This window comes from Stegastes partitus, unplaced genomic scaffold (genome assembly GCF_000690725.1).
Source record: "Stegastes partitus isolate 25-593 unplaced genomic scaffold, Stegastes_partitus-1.0.2 Scaffold123, whole genome shotgun sequence".
In the NCBI taxonomy this organism is placed as follows: Eukaryota; Metazoa; Chordata; class Actinopteri; family Pomacentridae; genus Stegastes; species Stegastes partitus.
The window spans coordinates 40,760-53,493 of record NW_007577854.1 but is presented as its reverse complement, the minus strand read 5'-3'; the positions used below and the strand labels follow the sequence as shown (position 1 = coordinate 53,493).

General features: G+C 42.2%; 1 protein-coding gene across 1 annotated transcript in view; it reads right to left on the bottom strand.

Annotated features, from left to right (window-relative positions):
• Positions 1-12,734, bottom strand: part of slit2 (slit homolog 2 (Drosophila)) — a 44,141-nt gene that overhangs the window by 18,468 nt on the left and 12,939 nt on the right. The window contains exons 9-20 of the mRNA XM_008278394.1: positions 12,380-12,523; positions 8,919-9,082; positions 5,325-5,475; positions 5,100-5,174; positions 4,738-4,881; positions 4,357-4,500; positions 4,087-4,253; positions 3,815-3,947; positions 1,660-1,728; positions 1,281-1,352; positions 421-492; positions 186-257 (exon numbers count right to left, since the gene is read on the bottom strand). Coding sequence (XP_008276616.1) covers positions 186-257; positions 421-492; positions 1,281-1,352; positions 1,660-1,728; positions 3,815-3,947; positions 4,087-4,253; positions 4,357-4,500; positions 4,738-4,881; positions 5,100-5,174; positions 5,325-5,475; positions 8,919-9,082; positions 12,380-12,523 — 1,407 coding nt within the window. The remainder of the gene's footprint in view (positions 1-185; positions 258-420; positions 493-1,280; positions 1,353-1,659; positions 1,729-3,814; positions 3,948-4,086; positions 4,254-4,356; positions 4,501-4,737; positions 4,882-5,099; positions 5,175-5,324; positions 5,476-8,918; positions 9,083-12,379; positions 12,524-12,734) is intronic.

Here is a 12,734-nt window from a genome sequence, read left to right as displayed (position 1 = left end):
TGGTGTGTTTTTTTATACATCCATCCTCACTAGGGTCACGGGGGGGCTGGAACCTATCCCAGCTGACTTAGGGCGAAGACAGGGGACACTCTGGACAGGTCGTGTTTTCCTTAATCTTGCAATTTTACATGTCGAAAAGGCAGAATTAAGAAAGACAAGAACAACGATGTTGGTGTGTTACTCACAGGTGGGAAAGCGATGATAAGTCTTTGAAGGCTCCCTCAGGTATCAGCGATATGTCGTTACCATGGAGAGACCTAAGAAAAGGTGAGAGACACAGGAAGAAAGAGAACAAGGGCAGAAAGAGGCAGCAAAAGAGTCAGCATGGTAAAAACCTGGATCGTCTCTTTAACACCAGTCTGAGTCGAGACTGCATTCACAACGTTTGTTAGCGTGAGGACGTGTCGGTATGATACTCACAGCAGACGAAGAGATTTGAGTCCATCGAAGGCCCTGACCGGTATGCATCGGAGGCGATTGTAGCTCAGGATTCTTTACATACAGAATTAACATGTTGGCATGGAGACAAATGCAGAATTTTTTTTTTTCTTTTAAGACAACTTCAAATGCAGTGAGACATTTCAGAGCACAGTCCTGTTTATGACATCTGACTGAGATAAGCCGGCAAAACAGCAAACACAGACACACAGTTTAACACACCCACGTACGTGACTTACAAGCTCAAAAAAACCCAGCATGTTTTCCCTGTTTATCTGATTTTTTTGTGCATGCTGTTATTTTTCTGGGCTGCTTCAGTTTTTTTTAAGACAAAGCATTTGTGCTGAATGTTGGGACATCGTTTACATTTAAGTCAAATTTAAATGAAAACACAACTTGTGGATGCAAAAAAACATGTACTGTATTGCCCCCTCCTTGGCTGTTTTTTAAATTTTTTTTTATGTCCCCATATACTAATAAAAATGTATTTTTTGTAGTAGTTGCATGAGGTCAACATTTTCTTGTACTGTTGGTTGTGCATGGTGACAACATTTTCAGCTTCCTCAGTTGCAACAAAAACAAACAACAAAATCTTTTTTTTTTTTTTTGGGAACACTGTACTCAATGATTCCCACGAGGCACCAACGGCCCGGGCGGGACACTATTTATGTGTGACACCTCAACAAAAGAAGCTCCTTTCCTGGATTTTTGCTTTTATTCTTTCAAGGGCATCTTCCCCCTGAACACACACGCAGTTACAAATACACAAATACAGTCAGTCACACACACACTCACGCACGCACGCACGCACTGCAAAGGGACTGATGTAAAGCCAGACTCACAGGGTAAGCAGCTCGGACATGTTACTGAGGCTGTGGTTGGACAACGTGCTGATCTGGTTGTTACTCAAATCACTGAAAAGGAAACAACAACAGATACATAAAACACACACACAGGCAGCACTGTCAACACATGCGTGAAACAAATCTACACACGCAGACTGTATGCAGAACATTAACACTCCTCTGTACTGTACTCAGACTGTCACGCCAAGAAACTCTGACAAGAATATCAGTCTGTTAGTTCTGGTCTTTAAATGCAGAGAGCAGGAAACACAGGCCAAGTCACATATAATTATATGTAGCGTGTGATTGACCGTACAAAGCCTTAACGTCTTGGTGTGCAGTATCGGTCTGTTGAGCTCATGTGAGTGAGACTTACATGAGTGTTAAGTGTTTGTAATTGGAGAGCTCCACAGGAACCTGAGTGAAGTGATTACCGTCCAAATACCTGTGAGACAGACAGACAGACAGAGAGGGAGAGAGGTGGATTGGAAACAAAAGAGAAAGGGAAAACATGGGAAAATCATGGAAGATGTAAAGGAGAGTTGGGAAACAGAGGGGGAGAAAGTGAGAAGGGAGAAAATGAAGTTTTAGCCATGTGGGAAATTCCTCGTATTCAGCAGTGTGAGCAGTCATTACTGCTACAGCCATAATAAACACTGGAGTTTAATATCCCCACAGGCGTCTCACACACCCACACACACACACACACACGCACGCGTGCGCACGCACACGCACGCACACGCACGCACACGCACGAGTGAGATCCGATCTCCTTCACTTTGTGACAATGTACTGTTAATTCGTCGTATTAATTAAGTCTTTGTTAATACTGGAAGAACCATGTTCCCCAGTGGAAAAACTGTGAAATGATAAAAAATACTGCAAAGTCTGTGGCCTGATGTTTAATTTACGGCTATAAATCACCGGGGATTTATTGCGTAGGATTTTGTGTGTGTGTGTGTGTGTGTGTGTGTATTTGTGGATATGTGGTTCTTCTCTTAAATATTCCTGTGTGAGCCTACAGTTTGTAAACCTATGTCTCTGCATGTCTCTGTTGGGTGTTGGGTCTCAAATGGGTTTTTTGTTTTCACCTGTTTTCTGATCACATAGAGCTCCGGTTAAAACATTGATTCAAGTGAACAATGTAATAAGTTTTTCTAAAGTCAAATAATAGCATGCAAAGGAAGCAGCTCAGTGTGAAGTAGGGTCTTGTTTTTTTTTTTTTTGTTTTTTTTTTAGCTCTGTCTAAGTTCTACTGAAGCGTTTGTCCTTTTAATCCACTGTGACTCCGACCTCTACTGTGGCTTTACTCTGCCCAGGACCAGCAGGTGGACCAGTCTCACTAACAGTAGGCTCCGTTCCCCTGCTCAGTGTAGCTCTACATGGCTGTAGCAAAACCACAGAACTTCTTTTTTAAGGCATCTGATGATGTTGCTGATCTCATCGACCCAAAAACAAGGCCAGATTGATAAAGAACAAACGTTTCAAAAGGAACAAGGAGTCCTGAAGGAGATAGCTTAGTTCCCACTGACATCATCAAGTCTGTCATGGAATTACATGAAGAGACTGGGGACCTAAAGCCATAGTAGAACTTCTCCAAGATGCAGAAGCATTTTTAAAAATGGTCATGTAGACTGCTTTTCAGCCACAAATGTATTACCTACATAAATGCAAACCATCACTGTCCAAAGACAACTATATGGCTCTGTTCAACATTATGTCTATGAGGTGAGATCATTGACTTCTATATCCTCTGAACCTCAAAACCAACAGTGGGTTTTAAAGGCACCTTTTCTCTAAAAAGAAAAAAACAGAGGCAAAATACACTACTTATGGGACCCTGAAACTGTCAAAAAAGAAAGATGATCAACGCTCTGATTGTCATTGGATTACTCATCTGTCATGTCTTGTTTTGTTTCGTTAAAAATCTTGAAAAAAAATCATCCATAAAATCATGATTTTTCATTAAATTCTTCAAAAAAAAACTAAAATTTATGCTCCACATATGGGAAGCCATTAGTAACTCAGCTGCAACCACCAGTTTCATGACAAAAATTCGGGGCCTTTTTTGGTTGGGGTGGAATAAACTGCAGGCTGTGTTTACACAGAGCAGACAGAAGACAAGTATGGAAACAAATTAAAAAGGTAAGGAGTCAAATATTTATAGTATGTAGATTCATCATTTTTTCCAGTATTGGTAATATCTGTGGACACCTGGAAAAATGTTAAACCTTCTGATTCCAGGTTTTGCTAATTTGTTAAAAAGTAATCTAAGAAATTCAAAGAAAAAAAATCTTACATTTTATGGCAAATATAACTTTATTATATTGCACAATAGAGGTGCAGAGCAGGTGAAAAATGAGTCTGAAAGTTAGCAAAAGTTAGTGACATGAGCAAAAAAAGCCCAGAAAATTCGATGTTTTAGAGATACAGGTTTAAATAAGGTCTTGTCTGAGGAACATAAAGGGTAGTCAGGTTAAATGAGACTTTCCTAATCTTTATACCAAATGGTGTGTTGGTCCTAAACTCACAGTTCAGTGGTTTCTTTGGGAAGGCCTTTGGGCAGAGCAGTGAGACCCTTGTTGCTGCAGCGCACCACAGTGTCCAGGCAGGAACACTCTGCTGGACACCTCAGCACCGGAGAGCAGCTGTTCTCATCATTACCTGGATGCATATTGCAATGGATGCATGGAAACAAAAGTACAGGCGAGGGGAAGAAGAAATGAGGAACACGTTTGAAAATATCTGCAGCAGACGTTCAAGAGAGCATCACGTGGAGCTAATATTATTTACTCCATCTCACCATCTTCACAGGCGAAGTCCTGGACCGCTACGTCCTGGATGGGGATCTCCTTCAGGAAGTAGGGACTCTGGCAGCGAGGGTTACCGGTGACGATGCGTTTCCTTCTCAGCCAATCGCCGAGCCAGGCCAGGTGGCAGTTACAGTTAAAGGGATTGGCCAGAAGGTTTCTGTGGAGCAAAGAAAAGAGGTTAAAGCGCTCAGTGGCTTTTTTTTAATGACACGTTTATATGTTGCATGTATGCATGAGTGCGTCATACTGTTTACACTCACAGCGTGGACAGAGAGTGCAGCGTATCGAAGGCTCCGGGGTTCATCGAGGTGATCTGGTTGTCGTAGAGCGACAGGAGACGCACTGAGCTCAACCCCACGAAGCTGCTGTTACTCACGCAGCTGATACGGTTACTCCTCAGCATACTGCTCACACAGACACACACACAGACACACACACACACGTGAGCAAGTGTAACGTGTATTTTACAGGAAAAAAAAATATACAAATAGATATATTTTATCAGCCCATGAATTATGCATGCTTGTATAATTTTTTAGCGGACAGTGTCACAGTATGTGGGAGCAAATTTGAATATTGCGAGCATACTTAATGCATATGCATTCGAGTCTGTGCATGTGTGCATGTGTGTGTGTACCCACAGTGTGCGGAGGCCACTCAGTCCCTTCAGCATGCGGTGGTGTACGTTCTCCAGTCTGTTGGAGGTCAGAATCAACTCATTGACCCCTGAGGCTCCTTCAAATGTCCCCTCCTCTATGTCAGTGATACGGTTATTGCTCAGGTTACTGCAGGGAGTTTGAGGCAGGAGGAAGAAAGGTAAGAAGGCAGCAAGAATGAAACAAGAGATAAGAAGGTTGTAGTGAGGAGGAAGGGGGAATGTGTGCAGAGAGAAAAGGACAGTTTAATTTCTATATCAGCATGTTTACATTTGTAGCTTTCTTTGTGTATGACTTGAGTATGACTTTCAAACAAGCACATTGTTCTCGTTAGAAGTCTGACTCACATCTTCCTCAGCTGAGGCAACTTTTTGAAGATCCCCGTCGCCTCGAGCACAGTGAATTCATTGTTGTTCAGACGCCTGAGAACAGAGCAAAGACGAGGTGGTCAGATACAAAGAGAGAGGACAACTGAAGGAAAAAGAGACAGAAAGGAGATCAAAGGTGATATGAGGTTTCTTCTATACCACACACAGATACACTTTGTAGCACACAAACAAAGCATGACTCACAGTTCGGCCGTGTATTGAGGAATGTGATCTGGTATTTTGGTGAGTTTCTGGTTGGAGCAGTCGACTGTGGTGCCCTCACAGCGACACTTCTCGGGACAGGCCAAGTCGGCGAAGCAGTCACCTCCAAGTTTACTGCGGTAATCCTCCGTACCTGGTCACAATCACAACCACAGCGTCACTGAACGTCCTCACTGCGCGAGAGTCGAACCCCAGCGTTTACTGGCATCAGTTCCGACAAAAAGACCGCAGAAGGCCGAAGTGAAGGCTGTGACACAATGGAAGGATTTTATGATGTTGCAGAGGGACTGTGCTCCTTTTGTTTGTGCTGGGAGTTATTGAAATGAGCCAAATATGACTGATTATGATCTAATGCAACATTCCCCACGAGCATTACTTCAAAATGCTGCATGTGTATCACAGCCTCACGGGAGCCGAGTCCAACAAAGACACGCAAACGGTGTAGATCGAGATAAACACACGCACACGTGCACCCACATGAGAACACTCTGGAGTTTTTCTGTCCTGTCAGACTACAAAGCAACTGTTAGTGTTAGAAACCACAGCACAAACAAAACGGCATCAGAAATGAGATCACAGCAGAAAAATGCTTACGCACACCCAGGCGGTCATCGATCATACTGTACAGGCACAAACACACACACACACACACAAACACATTCAGAGTTTGTGGGGAAGTGACAGGAGTTTGCTGTCTCTTGCGTCTCGGCCATGCTGTAGGGTTTTGCAGGGCCGTTCCATGGTGCTTGACAGAACCATGTTCCACTTTTGGAACCTGGCAGCCACATGGTTAGATCAAGCACAAAGGAACAACCTGCTGACTGACTGCTCCTCCGCTGGAACACAGGGGTGGGAAAGACAGAGGGAGAGGAGGAGGAGAAGGAAAGGATTTATTTATTTTTTTTTTAGTTTTTAATATGCAATGCTTCCACCTTTAAAAAAAAGGAGAGGAAGAATTGAGAAGGAAAAGACAAGTGGCATGGAACAGGTAGGAAAGGACGAGAAAAGAGGATAAGATGGAGAGGAGACACATAAGGGAGGTAGGTAGGAGAACAGAGGCGACAATAAGAGAGGAGAGGCAAGGATAAGAAGGAGAGAAAGTAGAGGAAGGAAAGGGGAAAATAATTGGAGGAAAAGAGAGAGGGGGAGAGGAAAATAATGAAATGAACAGATAAAGAAGAATAAAGATTAGGAACAATGAGCAGAAGAAGTAAGGAGGTGTCAGGCAAAATCTAGAGAGCAATAATAAGAAGGAGGAGAAGACGAGTAGGAGACGAGTCGAGGTAGAAAGTACAGCAAAGTGATAGAAAACGGGTAGAAAAGGCAGGAAGAGAAGGAAACATCTACAGACGTCTAAATTCACAGACAACAGAGCAGGAGCAGAGCAGCTGTTACAGAGGAGTGGGAGGAGAGTTACAGCAGCACTGAATGCAAGAGAAGCTCTGACTTCTGGGTGTCACACTCACACACACAGACCCCATCGTACAACACAGAAAAAAGAGACACATGTATGAACCGTCAGCGTGTCCTGAAGTGTAACTTTTATGTGTGTTGTTCTATTTTTGTTGGTGGTTAAACAACCAGACAGGAGGAGTCACACAGGGGTCAACGGTCACTGTGGTAGAGGTCACAGGTAAGAGGCCAGCTCAGGGACGAGAGGTGAGGGATTCGGAGTTCAACGAGAAAAAAAAAGGTGTGTGTTTGCTTGCGCGTATGTGTGTGTGTGTGTTACTTACAGCCGACATGGTGTACTCCTGAGTGTGTTAGAAAGGCAGTAGGAGGAAAGAAGAAGGGATTTCACTCGTTTATTTGAACAGGAAAGAAGAAGAAAGCTGATGAAAAACGGTGGAGAAAAAAAGCTGCAATTTGTGCTGCAATTCGTGTTTCGGTCCCCAGGCAGTGATTCATTTAAAGGGGTAATGACTCGTGAATAGTGAGAGTCATGCTGGCATTACATGACACAGGACAAGCGCTCTCGTCCAACACACGGCCTTGCCTAGTTCTGCTCGAAGCACGGCTGGATTCAAGCGTGTTTTTGGGGAGATTACGAGACAGAAAACACACATAACTAGTTAAAAGAGCTTTGTCTGTAACCAGCAGAGCCAAACACTCACAAGAGCAATTACTTTACTTTGTGCTTTTGTTTTTTTTTTTTTTTTTTTTTTTTTTTTTTTTGACATCAATCACTTCAGCAAGTTCAATCATCACAAGACTAAAAACCATTAAACTGGTAGATTTGGTTCTAACAGAAATATGAGATAGAATCCAAAATAATGCACCATGAAATAAATGGACATAATGCAAATTAAACTGGAGGATTTAATATGTATTGATCTGAGGGGCAAAACCGCAGAATAAAACATGTTTATTCAACTTTTCAACCGCAAATGTTCTTAAATTATTCAGCTTTGCCCCGTATGTGGTATCTGGGCTTTGAAACCTCTGTCCCCCCGGTGAGCTTCAGAGTTAATGACTGCAGTGAACACACACACACACACACACACACACACACACGCACACGCACACACGCACACACACACACACACACACACACACACACACACACACACAACCATGCCTCCTCTGTGAGCTGCTGTGGTAATGACCGCCTTTAGCCCTGCTACTGATCTCATATGCATGTCTGATTTACATATTTCCCAGCACCCCTCTGAGCATGGTAACTGTGTGACCTTTTGATGTTCTGCAGTGAAAGAAACAGACACAGATGCTCACGGACACACGCTCATGCATTAGCTATCATTAGATGTGCTAAGAAGCGAGGAGGACCAGTATTAAATGTAGTCTCTGTGATCGCTGTGCCAATATACTTTCATTTACACAGAGTCTTGCACACGCGGTGCCCGGCTGACGGCGACCTGAACTTATTAATCCAATTGTTTTTCTCTCTCCATCGTCAAGGTTACCGGCGAAATCCTGGTGCAAGGACGGGAGCGTGATTATCTGGTGCCTGGTTAGACGTGAGGCATTACGATGTACGTTAGACCATTAAAAGATGAATCTTTTGGCATACAAAAGGTGTCAGTCAAGGCAAGTCACTCCAAGTGTCAGGGGTGTGTGAGTGTGCAGCGTTCGCCATCAGTGCAACAAACAGTGTCTTATATACACGCTCACACACACACACATGCTCAATGCACAATACCTGGGATGAAATACTGTTCTCTTGCTAATGGAGAGACAGAGAGAGCCAAGTGAAAAACAACAAAAGAAGAAAAAGGCTAGACTCGAAGAAAGTTGGTTTGTGTGTGTGTGTGTGTGTGTGTGTGTGTGTGTGTGTGTGTGTGGCAATGATGTGGTGGATCCCACAGAATACCAAAAAAAGGGAGTTGAGGTTAGTAGAGAGAGGCTGAGGGAAAATCCCAGCAGGAGGACACAGAGTGAGAAGAGAGGACAGTTTGTCTTGAATATTATGTTTGGGAATCTGTGTGTGTGAGATCAGGAATAAAACTAATTATTCCCAGGGGATGGATCAATGTTGATCTACTATGTATGTAGATTGGCTATATTTATGTGAGCTACTGTGTGCATATACACAACAGGCTGCGTGCGCGCATGTACCTGAGCAGCGGAACTTCTTGCTCTTGATCTGTCCGATTCGTTTGTTGGCGAGCCGCCGAGGGCTGGTGCAGCGGGCGCCGCTCGTCTCGATGGGATTGTCCTGCAGGTAGTCAGCCAGCCACTTCAGATGGCAGTCACAGATAAACGGGTTTTGGGCTAAGTGACTGATTCACACAGGCACGGACACACAGAACACAGACAGACAAGCTGTTAGAACAATATGCGGCTGTAAACATGTTTGTCTGAAGCTGTCCAATGAAAATAAACGAGCATACTTGCTCATGGCAGGTGTGGGATAAAATCGTGTCACCTGATTTTGGAACTGTTGTTCTATCAAAGTCTGTAATATAATGATGCTACAAACAATTAAAAAAAATATATGTTTTTGTCACTGTTTGTGTCCGACTGGGAGGATATTTTATTCTTAAAAGTATATCGCCTACAAACACAACATTTATTTGTGTCAAAAATGATTTAAAGAACACATTCAACACTACTGATGAAGGCCAAATCTACTATATGTACTGTTTTCTTCATGTTATCAATACTTAAAGCAATGTTAAGTAAAGTTAATGTCACTGACATTTATGGAGCAGTTTAAATACTTTTACAAATTAGTTTCCCAGGCATGTTAAGCTGCAGGTAACTATGACAACAATATGTTTTACAGAATGCTGGGAGGTTCAAGTGTCATTTTTACTCTGTGCATCTGCACCTCTAAACGAAGAAGGAATGTAAAATGGAAAACAATGAGTACCACTAATGAGCACTTAAAAAGTAAAACGCTGAAATGTTCTTTCTTTATGGGTCTTTATGGGCATATGCAGTTCAGAATATATAGGGACTGTTCTAAATCAGACACATCGAACAAAATGCATGGCTATACCATATCTGCATTTCTGCAAACAAGACACTCTTGAGAAACTGTTGCACATTCAACATCCAGACTTTGTACATCTGATGAGACTGGGATGTACTGTTTAGAGTCCCAGATTCTTCTTTTGCATGTCCCCATAGACACACAAACAAAAACAAAGCCCCGCTTGGCACAAAGTCAAATAATAGTTGGAAACTGTGGTAGCTGACATGTCCACAGTGATGAGTGAGAAGTTATGAAGGAGATGATGTGCAATTTATTTGCTTCCAGTACATTTTCACACTACTTGTGATTGAAAAATAACAAGATTACTGCAAAGTGCCACTGCACAGTACAGCTTGTAAATATGATAATACACTCTGAGGTGAGCTAAATAAAAAAAAACAAACAAAAAAAACAGCTTTGGTGGATATGAAACATGTTGGGGCATATTCCAATGCTGATTTGATTGCACCTAACCAGTCAAATAATGTGGATTTTGCATGTTTTGATCAGGAAAGGAAAAGAAAGCCATGTTCTGAACATCAAACTGCTTTCTGTTACATGAAGTAATGGTAAAAAGGAAAACATCATTCATGGCAAATAGTCCCTTGAATAATTCAGCACTGATATAAGCCAGCCGGTAGTGTGCTATAAATAACAGGAGGTAGTTTGTGAGTTTTCAGGGTGTCATAATTTACCCTCCTGTTGTATCCACTAAACAGTGAAGAGAAACAGCAATAAGTGTCTGCTTAGGAGATCAAATTAAAGCTTTGATTATACAAGGGAGGACTTGCACACAGTTTATTGATGAAATACTGCTTTTCTAGTCCATACGAGTCCACTTGGAAGACTCTGTTGCATACGTGCACAATAGGTTGTATATCGTATGCTGTACATAAACACGACTGCCTAGACTGTGCACTATTGTCCTTGTAGTGTAGTCGAGGCGTGGACACAAAACAGCTCTGATCCACTGGGGAATGGACATGGGAGTTCTGAGGGAGTCTGGCACCGTGACGCAGGCAGTAAACCTTTGATCTGTAGGTTGTGGGGTGAGGGCTCTGAGGATCAGGCTTGTAACAGCACACCACTCAAATGCTCCATCAGATTGGGATCTGGGGAGTTAGGAGGCTGAGTCAACGGTATCATGTCCTTGTCATGTTCCTTGAGATGTTCCTGAGCTGCTTTTGTAGGAGTATTGAGTACATTGGCAGACTGGGGCAGGCTGCTGCCTTTGGGGAATATCATTACCACTTTGCTTGTTCTGTAACAGTGCTTAGGTGGATGGTATGTGTTAAAAGTAATATCTACATGAATGCATGAGGTTTCCCAGCAAAATAGATTATCAGCGTCAATCACTTCACCTGTCTGTGGTGGAAATGTGGCTGATCGGTAAATAAATCTTATGAAAGAGTGTGTAATCTGAAACATCAAAATGCAAAATGGTGGAAAACCAAAAAACTAATTTTTATTGTGGAAACAAGTATCTTTTTTCACGAGTGAAAACAACAAACATCCAAAACACACAAACATCATCAGAGGGCTGTACTCACAGTGAGATTAGTGGGTTATCAGGTATGTTGAGCTTAAAGTCAGAGTTTTCAGTGTCACGAAGGTGGCTCTCTTTTTACCTGGCTAGATCTCCATGGCAACTGATGCTGTGGAGCTAACCTGGTCTGGAGCAGGTTATGTTCAGAGTTTCAAATTTAAATTGACTGGAAGAAGCGTCTCCCTTTAATCAAACTGTTTCCTGACTATTATTTATGAGTGATACAGATTCTCAGCTGAGGAAATGTGTTTTATCTGCAAACATGTTAACTTGTGTGTTACTAACATCACTGAATGAAGCTGTCAGCAACAGTATACACTGCGTTGCCATGGGAACCCGACATGTATTTAGTTGGCGATGCAGAAATCCCATAAATATGTTCTTATGTTTGCCTCTGATTTGCTGTAATGTCTATTTACACTGCTGGTACTACAGCTGATAGAACACATATTAGAAAATTGGTTATTCTACTGGTATTTATTACAGAAAATTCAATCAATAACATTAATTTCACTTTAATGTGGCCAAAAATTAAAGTAATATCCTGCATTATGGGACAGTGTCAGACCTACATGCACTTCAATACAATATCATGTTTAAATATATGAAGTTTGAAGTTTAAAGTTTAACTTTAACGTGCAGCTGTCAGTTGAAAATAAGCGACAGCACTGATCAATAAAATAAAAATATTTTTTACCGTCATATTTTTCTACCATGTGAACGGATTCTGAAGCAGAAAGCCTGAGTTGACACAAAAAGTTGATCACCACCTTCTGGTACCTGTTATCTCTGACTGGGGCTTTAGGTTTCATCAAGCTGACTTACACAAAGAAAGTCAGGCTGTGTCAAACTTACGTCATAGTTCACCCCTCTGATTTGCAAGCAGTATCTGCTGTTGTTTTTCTACAATGCTATTCCTAAAAAAATAATAATTTCTATGTAAATCTTGGTCAGTTGGGATGCTTGCCAGCTGAAAGTCTCCCACCTCTTTATTTACCTCTACCACTGTGATGGTGTGCATGCTCACTGAGCTGTGAGAGTGTGTGTACGTACAGCGTTTGTATGGCTCTTAGTGAAGAGAAAGTCCCCTTGGCGATGGTCTGGAGCTTGTTGTCATACAGTGATAGCAGATTGAGGTTGTGAAGGTCCTGAAATGCGTCTACACGCAGACATGCTATCTTATTAGCATTCAGTAACCTGAAACAGGGAGAGACAGAGAGCGAGAGAGAGAGAGAGAGAGAGAGAGAGAGAGAGAGAGAGAGAAATGAAAGCTTATCCTGTTATCATACTTTGAGTGTTTGAAATGGTGCAGGTCAGTGATGATGGCTTTCAATCAGGATGTCTCCACTCTGATGACAGTGTTTCAGGTAAGCACTTTTCAGCTGAATATAAATGAGATGCAGATGTG